Source organism: Hippopotamus amphibius, chromosome 9 (assembly GCF_030028045.1).
Source record: "Hippopotamus amphibius kiboko isolate mHipAmp2 chromosome 9, mHipAmp2.hap2, whole genome shotgun sequence".
Classification (NCBI taxonomy): Eukaryota; Metazoa; Chordata; class Mammalia; order Artiodactyla; family Hippopotamidae; genus Hippopotamus; species Hippopotamus amphibius.
The window spans coordinates 137,128,459-137,142,543 of record NC_080194.1 but is presented as its reverse complement, the minus strand read 5'-3'; the positions used below and the strand labels follow the sequence as shown (position 1 = coordinate 137,142,543).

The 14,085-nt window shown below is 43.2% G+C and overlaps 1 protein-coding gene across 3 annotated transcripts in view; it reads right to left on the bottom strand.

The window, feature by feature from the left end:
• The window catches only part of IQCK (IQ motif containing K), a 142,389-nt gene that overhangs the window by 99,979 nt on the left and 28,325 nt on the right, over positions 1-14,085 (bottom strand). For all 3 annotated transcript variants that reach the window (XM_057748090.1, XM_057748089.1, XM_057748092.1), the window contains 2 exons: positions 1,176-1,228; positions 966-1,043 (listed from right to left, as the gene is read on the bottom strand). In XM_057748090.1, the coding sequence (XP_057604073.1) occupies positions 966-1,043; positions 1,176-1,228 (131 nt within the window). The remainder of the gene's footprint in view (positions 1-965; positions 1,044-1,175; positions 1,229-14,085) is intronic.

The following is a 14,085-nucleotide window of genomic DNA, read 5'->3' as shown; positions in this document are numbered from 1 at the left end:
TGAATCAACATGGCTAGATCTCAAAAGCAAGTATTTGAGTCAAACAAAAGCAAGCTGCAGGATCATGCATATGTTTACTCATCTGCAAAACAGGGCTGGTAATAGCATTGTTATGTGGGTCAAGTTAGTTCAGTAGTGTTAAATGCTGAGCTAAGCACACAAGCACTCCATAAATGTTAGTGGTCATCATCATCAGTGCTGTATCATCGATGATAAACTTCACATAAAATAATACTACTAATTTACTATGATATAATTTAATTTTATGTAATTAAATAACTAATTTTAAGACTATGGAAGGATGCAGTATAGACCAAACTGATTAATTCTGTGAGGAGAGAAAACTCAGATTAGAATGATGGCCAAAGACAGTATTAACTTCACCTGTCAAATTCTAATATTTTAAATGTAAATGATGCATACAACTAAAAACTAATATTAAGACATGTTTAGTCATATTTCCTGAGACATAATTGAGCTTTGGGGCTAGGAGGAGAGGGAGAGAGAATGGTGAGATGAATTACTTAGGATACAAATTTTTTTTTTTTTTGCACACATTTAAATCTTTATTCCAGGAGTTCTACAGTACTTTTATTTTTTATTTTTTAAGAACTTTTATTGAGATATAATTGACATACAATAAACTGCATATATTTAAAGTGTACAACTTGATATTTTTTTCTTATTAGTAATGTATATATGACAATCTCAGTTTCCCAATTCATCCCACCCCAACCAACACCAAAGAAATTTTTTTGCTTCCTATTTTTATTCCTGAATCATCACTGCGTGGATAGGATGACCTTAGCCTAGAATGAAAATAACCAAAGAAAAGAGCCACATATACAACTGACCTGGGGTCCTGGGTGGGTTACAAGACTTAGTTCTCTTAGATTGCAGGAAACTATCACTAACACAATCTTCAAGTCAGGAATAAAGTATTCAAAGCCTTGTGCATTACTTACTGAAGTTTCAGCCACTCTTCCACGAATGGAATGGAGAAGAATTCCGTGAACAGCTCCCCTACCCTCTTTGGATTTTGACTGGTCATGACGCCATACGTTGATTGGCAAGAAAACAAGCAAGAATTCAAGTCAATTGCTGCTATTCTGCTGGCAAATTAACAGTATTGAATCCTTAGGGTCATTGAATATTCAAATTCATGAAAAACTTACTTGTACAACCATTCGGTCAGAAAATCACAGGCAATGAATTTGGTTCTTTTCCTCTAAAGAGAGAAAAGAGAATTAAATTATGTTCTCTGCCCATGTATTTAATTGAATGAAGGAAGAGGGATTAACGGATTGCTTTTGTTAGATGAAATATGCATAAGTCCTTGATGAGGTGTATAAGCACATCAACAAACAATAACTCAGGCAATGTGAAGAATTCTGACGACATTTCTCTAGTCATCTTGGGGTAAGAATAGTTTCTGACTATATTACCAGGGACTAATAAAAGACAATGCACAGGGACTTCCTAAGTGTTGCAGTGGTTAAGAATCCACCTGCCAATGCAGGGGACAAGCGTTGGATCCCTGCTCCAGGAAGATCCCACATGCCTCGGAGCAACTAAGCCCATGCACCACAAATACTGAACCTGTGCTCTAGAGCCTATACACCACAACTTTTGAGCCCATGTGCTACAACTACTGAAGCCCATGTGCCTAGAGCCCATGCTCCGCAACAAGAGAAGCCACCACAATGAGGAACCCAGCACACCACAATGAAGAGTAACCCCCGCTCACCGCAACTAGAGAAAGCCTGTGTGCAGCAAAGAAGATCCAACACAGCCAAAACAAAAATTAATTAATTAATTAATTTTAAAAAAACCAATGCACATAGTATAAGGTTTATTACATGCATTTTGGACTTGTCTCAGAAAGATTTATTTAAATCTAGACCTTGATTCAGAGTAAACATATTTATTGCTTTCCCCCAGTCCACTCAAATCCTCGGAACAGCAGAACGTTGGGTCTGGGTGCCGTTGGCCAGTGCATTGACCCTGCCAACTGCCCACCCAACAGCCCCTCTCCACTTCATCCTTATTACCAGAAACCTGATGACAATCAGTCCAGGGGAAAAACTATATTTCCCAGCCTCCCATGTAGCAAGGAACAACCACATGACGTAGTCTGAGATAGGGATGGATGTCCCATAGATTTCTGAGAAAGTGCTGCTTTCATGATTTCTGCCTTCCTCTCCCTTGAAGTTTCCTTCTACTTCTTTCTCTCTGGAACACAGATGTGGGGCTTGAAGTGGAGAAGCGCCTACCAGCCATGAGGCCAAAAGCAGGGGGTTAGAAGGAACCTGGGCCCTTGATGACTTCCGTAAGCTACTGTACCAGCTTGTGGCTGACCCACTGCGGATATCTTGATATGTAAGGGAAAACAAACTTCATTTGGATTCTTGCCACTCTTCTTGAGTTTTCATAACATGCAGTCAAATGCAATTCCTAGGTGATAGATAGCGAGTAGGCCACAAGGTAAGGAACGTCCTGGATTACTGGGGGAGAAGGCTCTCAGAACAGCAATGGGGTGAAGCACCAGCTATCCTGCCTCCCAGTCCATTTAAAGTGTCTTGTAACCCAAACAGAACCAGCTAACTCCTTTTAGAAGATTGTTATGGAAACTGGGAGATAGAAGACCCATGCCTCTCCTTTCAAAATAGCAGGGGCTAAGAACCAGTCATTGGTTACCATATGAAGAGATCCTTCCCAAGGATGAAGGCAAGACACACTCTGCTAGAATGTCTCTCTTTGCCCCCCAGGTGCACCCTTTTCCACCTTAGGAGACTGATTTTATGATTCATATCAACCAGACTTGTTCACTGTCCTGCTGTGTCCAGCCACCGCGAGGTACCAGCAGGAAATCCCAGAGAGGGAAGAGAGAAAGGCAGGGGGTAACGAGTTGAGCTGTGTCTCCTCCCTACCCCGCTCCCCTTGCCCCAAATTCATATATTGGAGTCCTAACCTCCAGCACTTCAGAACATGACCTTATTTGGAAATTGGATCATTACTAACATAATTAGTCAAGCCCAGCCACTGCTGAAGGACACAACAACTCCAACAAGAGTGAACAAATCTGGGGTTCTATCTGTAAGACCACCAATGCAGATTTCTTGATGATGTTGTACTAGACCTTGGATCCAGCTAAGCCTGAAGCCAAAATCCCATGGACCTTCCCGGCCCTTGAGCCAATATATTTCCTTTTTTAACTCAGCTGGTTTGCGTTGTTTATTGCTTGCAACAGAAAGAGTTTTAGTTACTACTCCTTTCTTCTCCCATTAGCTAACTCCATCTGTCTTTCAAGATGCCTCCGGGGACTTCCCTGGTGGTACAGTGGTTAAGAATCCACCTGCCAATGCAGGGGACCCCGGTTCGATCCCTGCTTCAGGAAGATCCCACATGCTGCGGAGCAGCTAAGCCCTTGCGCCACACCTATTGAGCCTGTGCTCTAGAGCCCGTGAGCCATAACTACTGAAGCCCATGCTCCACAACAAGAGAAGCCACTGCAATGAGAAATCCTCACACCGCTTGCCACAACTAGAGAAAACCTGGGCACAGAAACAAAGACCCAACACAGCCAATAAACAAGATAAATAAATAAATAAATTTATTTATTTAAAAAAAAAAAGATGTCTCCTGGAAGCCTTTCTGATCACTCTTACCCTCTTTGATTTAGAGTAAGCTGGCCCCGCCACTGCTGGTTCTATGTGCCCCCGTCATAGCACCTCAGGTGTGACTGTAACCTAACTGCCACCCTACATGTCCATCTGCTCTGTCAAACTACAAACTCTCTGAGGGCAGGGCATGTGTCTTCTTCTCCTTTATATTCCCAGGGCTTAATTGAGTGCCTGGCACAGAGTAAATGATCAATGAGTGATGAGTAAGTAAATGAATGAATTCACCACTCAACTCTCAAGTGAAAAAGCAAGAAGGAACTCAGGTACCAGAACTCTGACATTTATAAGAAGGCATTGCTAATAAATTCTGGACAATATCTCTTCACTTTCTTCTCCTAATATTTTATTCATTAGGGGAAATACTTTCTTCTTTTTTTTCCTTTTCCCCCATTACTTTGAATAGCCAAATTAGCTTTATAAGCTTAGATAAGGTTGAAAAGATTGTTGTTAAAATTGATTCTCACCAAAAAGAAAGTGCTACCTAAGATTTTTCCCTGAAAGCTTTATTATTGCTGTTAGTAAATAAAATACTGGCGCCTGAGTTGTTGGAGATTGTCTGCAGTCTTTTCCTTCACTGCTGATAGACTTTTATTAAAAAATTGAAACACTGCTGGCCACAGTAATAAAATTAAATGTACTAGTCCGTGTAATGGGGTCTTCTAAGTCTGCATTACAAGAGTAGGATTCCCTTTGAAAAGCTATCTTTAACCAAAATAAGAAAATACTTGTACAACAACGCAAATATGTATCTAGCATGAATTGCCATCTAATAATTTAAACAATCCAGCAGTTGTAGGATGGCAGTGTCTTTCGCTACAAAAGATGCATTGTTCCCTTGGCATTTACTGCACCGTTTGGTGGTAAAGATTCCTTCTATGAAGGGCATGCAGCTTGACTTACTCTATTAAATAGACTTTTAAAATAGCCAAATGGTCTGATGTATGAAGGTCATGCAGACAGATTTAATCATTTTGATGCAAAGACATAAAATGGAAGAAATCGTGTTTTCCTTCTGTTCTGGGCAAGTGTGGACGTGCTGTGCATACTCAGACACACAGAACAGTGGCGATATTGTTCAGCTGTTGTTTAGTTTAAAAATTATCCACTGGGAGCTGAAAGAGAGAAGGGAAAGCAAATGAAAAGTTGTGGTGAGTGAAGAGATAAGAGAGAAAGTAATAGAGAGAAAAATGAAAGAGTGAGATTAAGAAAGTGTGGGCACCCAGGCTTCTGTAATGTGGGCAAATACATGGAGTTCAGGATTGTTAAAGGGTAAAAATTGCCCAAGTTTGGACAAGCAGGGTGATCAGTTAAGGCAACCTTATGCAAGGTTAAAAAACAATTTCTTAAAAATCCAGAATTAAAAGGAAAAAGACTAAATGTCAAAGGATAAGACATCATCATATCATCATGAATCTGCAACTTACTTTGCTGTGTGTCCAAGAAAACAAGATGAGTGGGATGAGGCGATGGACTGGTGGATAGATAGTGAGGAAGCAAAGCAAAACGGGAACCGTGGGTGTCTACTCTGAAATTCTTCCAGTTCATCTACATGTTGGAGAAAAGTTTCTAATAAAGCTGGGGGGGTGGGGGGAGGAGAACAAATCATAAAAGACTCAAACCCCAAAGAGAGAAAGGGCAGAAATCAGACATTATTTTGTACCAATTTTTATGTTGGATACCTGTATAGGAGACAGACTGGGGGACTGAAGATGGGGAAGAGGAAAAACTAGCATTAGAAAGTCACTGACTCTTCTGGTAACTAATGCAATTTCATCCCACCAAGGTCAAAAGCACAGGCTGTGAGGTTAGTGAAGCATGGCTGGCTATAGCACTGTGTTGGTTGAAGCTCTTTGGGTTTGCAAGGGAGAGAAAGATGCTCGGGTTACCTTGGCTGCAGGGCTTTTTTTTTTTTAATGTCTCTTTAATTCTTATTTTTTAATTTTAATTTTAATTTATTTTTGGCTGCATTAGATCTTCATTACTGCGTGGGCTTTCTCTCGTTGTGGCCAGTGGGTTCTACTCTTAATGCACAGGCTTCTCATTGTGGTGGCTTCTCTTGTTGCAGAGCACGGGCTCTAGGTGTGTGGGCTTCAGTAACTGAGGCACATGGACTCAGTAGTTGTGGTGCATGGGCTTAGTTACTCTGCGGCATGTGGAATCTTCCCAGACTAGGGATAGAACTCGTGTCCCCTGCATTGGCAGGTGGATTCTTTTTTTTTTTTAAGGACTTTTATTGAGATACAGTTAACATACAGTAAACTGCATATATTTAGAGTGTACAATTTGGTATCACAATCTCCCAATTGGCAGGTGGATTCTTAATCACTGCGCCACCAGGAAAGTCCCTGGGCTTTTTTAAAAAGTGAGTTTAGGGTCCTCCCTGGTGGCGCAGTGGTTAAGAATCTGCCTGCCAATGCAGGGAACAGGGGTTCGATCCCTGGTCTGGGAAGATCCCACATGCCATGGAGCAATCAAGCGCATGCCTGTGCGCCACAACTACTGTGCTTGCATTCTAGAGCCTGTGCTCCGCAACAAGAGAAGCCACTGCAGTGAGAAGCCCACGAACTGCAAGGAAGAGTAGCCCCCGCTTGCCACAACTAGAGAAAACCTGTACACAGCAACAAAGACCCAACACAGCCAAAACTTAAAAAATAAAAATAAATAAAATAAAAAGTGAGTTTAGGCTAGACTTTGCTGTAACAAACACCCCCCACATCTGAGAAGCTTATATCATGGATGGTTTCTCACTCGTGTTACACGAGCATGTCCACCAGCGTGGCTCTCTGCTCCTGCGGTCTTTGCTCTGGGCCTCAGGCTGACAGGGCAGCCTCCCTCTGAAATGTTGTTGGTTGTCACGGCAAATGAAACAAACATGGTGAACTATGCTTTGACTCTTAAAACACGTTTGAAATGACACACCCATTCATTCTACTGACCAAAGCAGTCACGTGGTCCAGTTTCCCTTAGGGAAAGGCCACAAATATTTTTGAACAGTAATATATCCTAGCACAGGGGTTACTGTAAAGGTAGAAGGAATGTGAGGATTCCTCTCACTGGAGGCAGAGCCAGGTCTCGGGAAGAAGCAGACCGGTGTCCCCAGTGGTCCAGGCATAGGACAGGCCGGCCAGAGTCATCCACCAGGAGCAGTTCTGCTGGTAGTTCTACATGGAGCTCAACTTTTGGCTGTGGCTTCCTCCTCAGCTTGCTGCTACTTTTTCTGCTGCTGTCTCTTAGCTGGTTCTCTCTCCTCCTCGCTCTGCTTCAAGCTGGGTGTTCAAGCTTTCTCCTCGTCGCTGGTGTCATTTCCCTTCTACCTGCACTACGACCTGCCCTTTCTCTCTGTTGTCTGACATCTTTGCTCCCCAGACAGAAGAATCTGATTGGGCTGGTTAGACACCACCCAGGATGGACCATCCCTGTTGGGCAGAGCGATGCCAGACTAGTTCACGACCCCTCGCCATCCCTGAGTAGCTGCCCACAGGGCCTGACACTTATTCCTGGCTCGGTCACGTATGGCCAGAGCGATGGGGATGTGGACAAAGCAGGGACAGGGGCTGCAGTTAAGGCTGTGGACGTGACAGCCGCTTAGAATGTCACGGCCTCCTTTCCCACATAGGTATTCTCCATAAGAAACTTCCAGACACCTGAGACCCCCCCACTGCCCCAAACACGGAAAAGCTGAGCAAGAACTGTAACCGCAGGAGTGGGCACACACGTGGAGTGTGACCAGATGCCAACATGCTCATCACAGCAAACTTCAAACAGGGCTTCATTTTCTCCCCCACTGCATTACAATTTCATTAGTGAAAAACAATACTTCTCAAAAGGAGTTAAAAATATGCACTTGTAACACAAAAAATATTGACCGAGACTTCCAGCACGGGCCCTGTGGCCATTGCTGAAAGTGTTTTCGATTTAAAAGGTAACACTAAAATAATTCTACCACACCTTTCCTGCAAGAATCTATTTTTTCCACTCCTTGGAAATTTTTTTTCAAACAAAAGCTGATGGTACTTCCAATTTCCCTTATTAGTCAAGGCCAGGAAATGTAGTTTCTTCCTTCACTGACCAGAGCCCACTTTTTAAAAGATATTCAGGTATTTTATTTTTTAACAATACTAGAATAAATGACTATCACATGGGCAAGGAATATAAAAAGAAAAAAAAAGGTTTTGTTTTACTGAATTATTCATAGTAGCAAATTTTAATGTCATGAGGTCATCAGAGAACTTATCAGGAGTTAGAAATAGTTTTCTGATACCAACTGTTGTTTACGACACCCTTCACTGTAATGGAATTTGATGAGCACCCAAAAGCCAAAAGGGAAAATTTTACATTGCGTGGGATAGGATGCAGAAAGAGGCGGAAGGTCTTATCACCTCTGTCCAGACTCTGCATTTAATCTGTATTTAAAGCTGAGATAAGATTTATGTTTAGCCATCATTTTATTCATGTATAAAACTCCTGATTTCTTTCCAAATTAAGCAAGCTACACTGTTCCAGTTTGGCCCTGTTCAGTAAACACTTACTGAGGACCTATTATGTGCCAGGCCCCATGCTAAGTGCTAGAGATGAAGAAGTGAGTAGGGTTAGGACCCACTGTGGTTATTCATTCAACGTCCAGCAATCACCCCCAAGCTGGGTAGTAGCTGCAATGCATGTGGAAGATAAACCCCATCTCAAGCTCTGGATGTGAACCCTGTCCTGGCTTGAGTGCGGGCTGGAAAAGAATTTCCAGACACAAGGCAGAACATAAGGAAGATAGAGTTTATTAGAGAGAAGGGATGCTGTAAAGACAGCGGGACGACTTCCTGGCAGACCGGGGAGAGCCAACCCTCTGGTGGTCTCACAGCCAACCTTTATAACCCCAAGACAAGGAAAATTCCTGCTAAGAAAATGGTGTTAATCGATTGGTCAGTGCACTGTAAGGTGAAAGGTGTCATTAGGTGATAGGCCAGGGTCCTATATGGTGAATACCTTCCCTAATATGGGGTCAGGTTAATTGGGTTAATTGGCTAGCCCAAGTCATGAATCAAAGATTGCTATGGGGGTTGAGATAACAACGCTGGAATTTTGTCTTGTGACTTTGGTATAGGGCTCCACAAACCCTGATGAGGCAGCCCAGATCATCCCAGCTCACCTCCACCTCCACCTAGACCAATCTGGTCCACATTTATCCTACCAAAGGGGTTCACTGACTCCAGAGGCACAGTAATCAATTCCAGAGTGATAAGATGTGGGAGGAGATGTGCGCAGGCTTCTGGGAAACCATTTCACTTGCTTTTCTGAAAGAGCTTGAGCAATCTCTCCTGGCTGAGGCAAAACCTAGGCCAGTGGCCGTCGCTGTGTTACTATTTTGAAGGAAGCCAGCTTAAGGGTAAAGCTGACTCTCTAAGAGGCCAAGCAGAGAGACAGAAGAAAACCAAGTTTTCAATTATATTACTGAGCACCTGAATCAAACCAATCCTGAAGCCTTCCTTCTTTATCTCAGAGACTTCTAGTTTCTATTTTCCTGAGCCAATAAATCCTGCTAGTTGCAACATAATTAACTGTAGCCAAGAGAGCTGCCTAGTATCCCTTCGGCCTTCTTTTGGTGACAGTGCCCTGAGTTCCTGTTGGGGCCCACCCTTCCCAACTCTAAAGCTGTGTGCCTTGGGCAAGGCTCCTTCCACTTGCCTCACAGCCCACGAAATTCCCCTTGTTCCAAGGGCTGATTCCAAAGTAGGTCATTGACCTCAGCCAGTTCGAGTAGAGAGAAACTCTGGGAGAGACTTTCTCTTCCTCTGCTACCCTTGAGCCTTATGGAACGTGGGCTGGTGCCACAGGGGGAGGCACCGATTGAGGGTGGAGCCAGGCCAGAGGAAACAGAATCAAGAGGCGGACCGGAGGGGAAACCAAGTCACGAAGACATTGCTGGGCCCCCAGATCAAGCTGTCAAGGAAGATCTCCCCATGGGCCTCTCATCTACGCAAAGAAACAAACGACAAAATCCTTTTCTACTTGTCAGTTTGAATAAGGTTTTCTGTCACTTGTAGGACCTTCCTCAAGGAGTCACCATCTCATGAGTTCACATTACTTTTTACTGCTAACAGCAAACCTCATATCAAAAATTGCTTACAGTAAAAATTATTAACTTTACTCTCAGTGCCCAAAATATATTCAGAGATGCACTGGAAAAAATTTCCAGGTGAAGTTTATAACACAGCCACTAAACCAGCTATGTTTAATATAGCAGTCCAATTAAGTTCTAATTAAGTTCTGACCTCCCGTACTCCAATTAAGTGAATCTAAAGGCACAGCTGAATGTCAGGGGATGGGTTAAGAACATCAAGCCAGCTGTAATGTCTAATCTTTATAATGATATTTACGTGTCTCAGACTTAATTTGCTCCAGTGGAATACAACCCCGTTCAAGAGAGAATAGGAAGGGTATTGTAGCCTTTTAATCAACCATCCGTCTAAAGAGACCACTGAAGGTCTATCTTGACAATTGCACAGCTCATTTCCTGCCTTAAAACCTTTTCCCCCTTCCAACTCACATAGACTCTGGCAGCTCAAGGGCACCAGGCAAGGCAGCTACCACTATAAATGGACGATCAGGAAGGTCAGCAGAGACCCCGTAAGGAATGGCACGTCTTCGTGAGAACTGCTCCCGCGACATCTCCTGGGTCAGTATCAAAATTATCTGTAAAGCTAGCTCCACAGTCATGTCTCCAAGAGACCGGAGGGTCTGGACCATTCTCTTCAAGGTATGCCCTCTGCTCAGAGAAGATAGAGACGATGTGCAGGGACTGTGCAAAAGGAAGCTTCTGGCAGAGGCTCTGATGATCTGTCTGTCCTGATCCATCCCACTACTCCTGCCTGAAACTGGATTTATTCTTTCCTTCACTGTTAACCTGGACCCATCTCTCCTTTCCCTGGTTTTTCACTTGCTGACATCTGCCTCTCCGAGTTCTTTCTTTAAGCACAATTCTTAATAACAACAGCTACCCCTCCTGAGCTAAGTGCTATACTCACATCATCTCATTCAATCCTCCAACAGCCTTGGGGAGGTGGATACTATGGTTATCACTCTCCTATTTAACAGATAAGAAAACTGAGGCTCACAGACTTTAAGGAAGCTCCCCAGGGGCCCAGAGGGGGATTCCAGTGCCCTGTCCTGCCAGAGCGTCCACTACTCTCAGCCTAATCTTCCACCACCCGAGCCCCATGGGGCCAGACTCAGCCCACATCCTCCCTACACGCTGCCCTCATTTCCAGTCTTCCATTCCAGGTCTAAGGAACTTTTTTCCAATTTAATTTTGTTCTGATTTTATTGCTACTTTTCACCATAGCTGCGCCAGTCACTGAGCTAAATGCTTTAAATAGATTCTCTTATTTAATTCTCATAAACTGCCTAAGTGAAGCAATTATTGTTATCATTATTTCCATTTTACAGGGGAGGACACTGACGCTTAGGAAGGTTAAGTTAACAAGATCACAATGCTAGCAAGGTCCAAGACCACAGGTTTAGGGGGAGGTAGAGCTGGGCCCTAAATTCAGAAGAGTGTGGCCCTCAACGCTACGCTGAGCTTCCCTTAGGCAGCCTCCCACGTCATGACAACAGCAGCTACTACTGCAAAGATCTGAATGGTTCCAGGACTTCAGGACAGGGGTCAGCAAACTTCTGCTCAAAAGGTCAGATAGTAAATATTTTAGGCTTGTGTCACAACTCTTCAGCTTTGCCACTAGAGTACAAACGTGGCCATCGACAATATGGAAAGCAATGGGTGTGACCGTGTTCCAATCGAACTCAACTTACAAAAACAAATGGCAGACCCCAACGTGCTTCAAAACATTATCAGTGATAGAAAGATACTCCTTCAGGTGGAAGCATGGAAAAATCCATCGTACTCGGTTTCTGACACAGAGGTTTGACTTCAGGAAAGCTCTGTTTCACCTCTTCTCTCTAGTTTCTGGATAACCCTTTATTCTAAGGCATTAACAGTTTAAACATGTTAGGTCTAAGACTAGTTTACAACTTGGGTTTTCTGTTCCAAAAAAAGTAGCAGGAGAAATGCAGCTCTCTATACAACAAGAAGTTCAATGACTTATTTTAAGACATGTTCTTGTAAAAAATCAATCAATTGAACCTTATGTTCCTTCATTTTAAAAAATGGCTTCTATCCTTTAGACATAAATTCTCAAGAGAAGTCTGGGATACTTGCTGGCTGTCTCCCTCCCTCCCTTCCTTCCTTCTTTCCCTTCCTTTCTTTCTTTTCTTCCTTCCTTCTGTCCTTCCTTCCTTCTTCCTTTCTTTCCTTCTTCCTTCCTTCCTCCCTCCCTCCCTCTCTCTCTTTTTTCTTTCTTTCTTTCTTTCTTTCTTTCTTTTTCTTTCTTTCTTTCTTTCTTTCTTTCTTTCTTTCTTTCTTTCTTTCTTTCTTTCTTTCTTTCTTTTTCTTTCTTTCTTTCTTTTTCTTTCTTTCTTTCCTTCTTTCTTTTTCACTAGCTATGACTCTAGCATCTCTTTAACCCTTGGAGGCCTTTTCATACTGCACTGTTAGGTTCTGAGCTCACCATCATTTCTAAGAGTTACATTTAGATTTTTACAAATAAATATCATTTCTTTAAGGCACTAGTATTTTAAGGACAAGGAAAGTCCATTCTTGGCCATGTGTGATATCCAGAAAGCAGTAAGAAGAATACCATCTTGCATTCATTCAAGCAACCCTGAAAGGGCCATGGGGGAATGACACTCCATTTATAGACTTGCTATTTTCCAAGATAACTTAATAGTGTCAACAACAGTTAACATGTAATGAATGCCTTCCAAGTGTCAGACGCTCTTTTATATTTCCCTTAACTCACTTACCCTCACAACAACTACATATTATTAGGTTCTTAGTATTACTCCCACTTTACAGATTAGGAAATGAGGGCACAGAAAGGCTAAATACCTTCCCCAAAGTCATTTAAGAGTAAATGGAAAAGTAAGAATTTGAACCCAATTGGACTCAAGAGCTAGCTACTCCACACATTACACCATGTAATCCTCTCAAACATCCTGCCTGGGGTTTACAAATGAGGAGAGGAGGATGCTGTAGACAAGGAACTTCCCTGAAGATACTAGGCTAGAGCCAGAGGGCAAATCTGCCACCTGCTGCCAGGTCCACATCATTTCTAACACAGGGTAAGCAGTAAATTGCAAAAAGGGCCATTCTCCACCCCTCCCTGTACACATGTCTTCCCACCAAGAGATGGACTCTATTTCCTCACTCCTCAAATCTGGCGGGGCTGGCCTTATGCCTTGCTTTGGCCAATGTGACACAGCAAAAGTGACATTGTACCAGTTCCAGCCTCAGGTTCAAGAGGACTTGAGGACGTCTACTCAAGTTCTCGCAGCCCTGTCCAGCTGCCATGTGAGCAATCCAGGGTTAATCTGATGGGGGATGAGAGACCAAGCAGAACAGAGATGCCCATCCCAGCTGAGGCCATCCAGGACCAGCCAGTGCCCAGCCTACCTGGTAGCTGACCACAGACCCATGAACAAACCCAGCCAAGGCCAGAAAAACCTCCCAGCTGAGCCCAGTTCAAATTGCTGACCTGCAGAACAGTGAGCTAAATAAATTGTTGTTGTTTTAAGATACTGGCTTTTGAGGTAGTTTGTTGTGTTGCAAAAAGTTAACTGATGCCAGAGAATAAAAAATGCAATGCAATTTATGGCCAAATGGTAACGTTCTCCCTATCACATGGCCAGTCAAGACTGCTAACACAGTCACCTGGCACGGAACCGTGCCCCTGAAAGCAAGAGGACAAAGCTTTAGAGCAGAACAGGAAAATCCTGTCACAAAGCCGCTGCCTCTATTTTGTGGGACAACCATGGGGTCATCCTCAGGTCAGAGCCCATTGGATTTCTTTTTAAAGCCTTGTTTTTTGAGGATGACTTTGATTTTTAGAAACAAAAGCAACTCCTAGCCAAGTTTGGAGAATGAAGTGATCAATGCTGCCTTTGTTAAAAAGAAGACAGAAAAGAAGCCTGACTATAAAACTGTAATACGATTTTCTTGCACAGTTTACAAACTGGAGCTGACAGCAATTCCAAGAGTTGCAAAGGGGAGTCTTTTCAGCACTAGCAGCCTCACTGATGTAGGAGAACCAGGTGCCAGGCTCTGAAGCCCAACTCCTGGTTCCAATCCAGGCTCTTCCTTGCAGGAGCCATGTGGGCTTCTCAGCCTCAAGTTTCCTCAGCAGCAAAATGGGGCGATAAAATCACCCATTCAAAGTGTTACTGTGATGATTAAATGAGGTCACTAGAGATAATTTGCGAAATAATGCCTGGCATTTAGGAAGTACTCTATCAGTGATTGCCACTAATCACCACTGATTAATCACATAGATGGGGACTGTTTGGTAATGACGGGTCA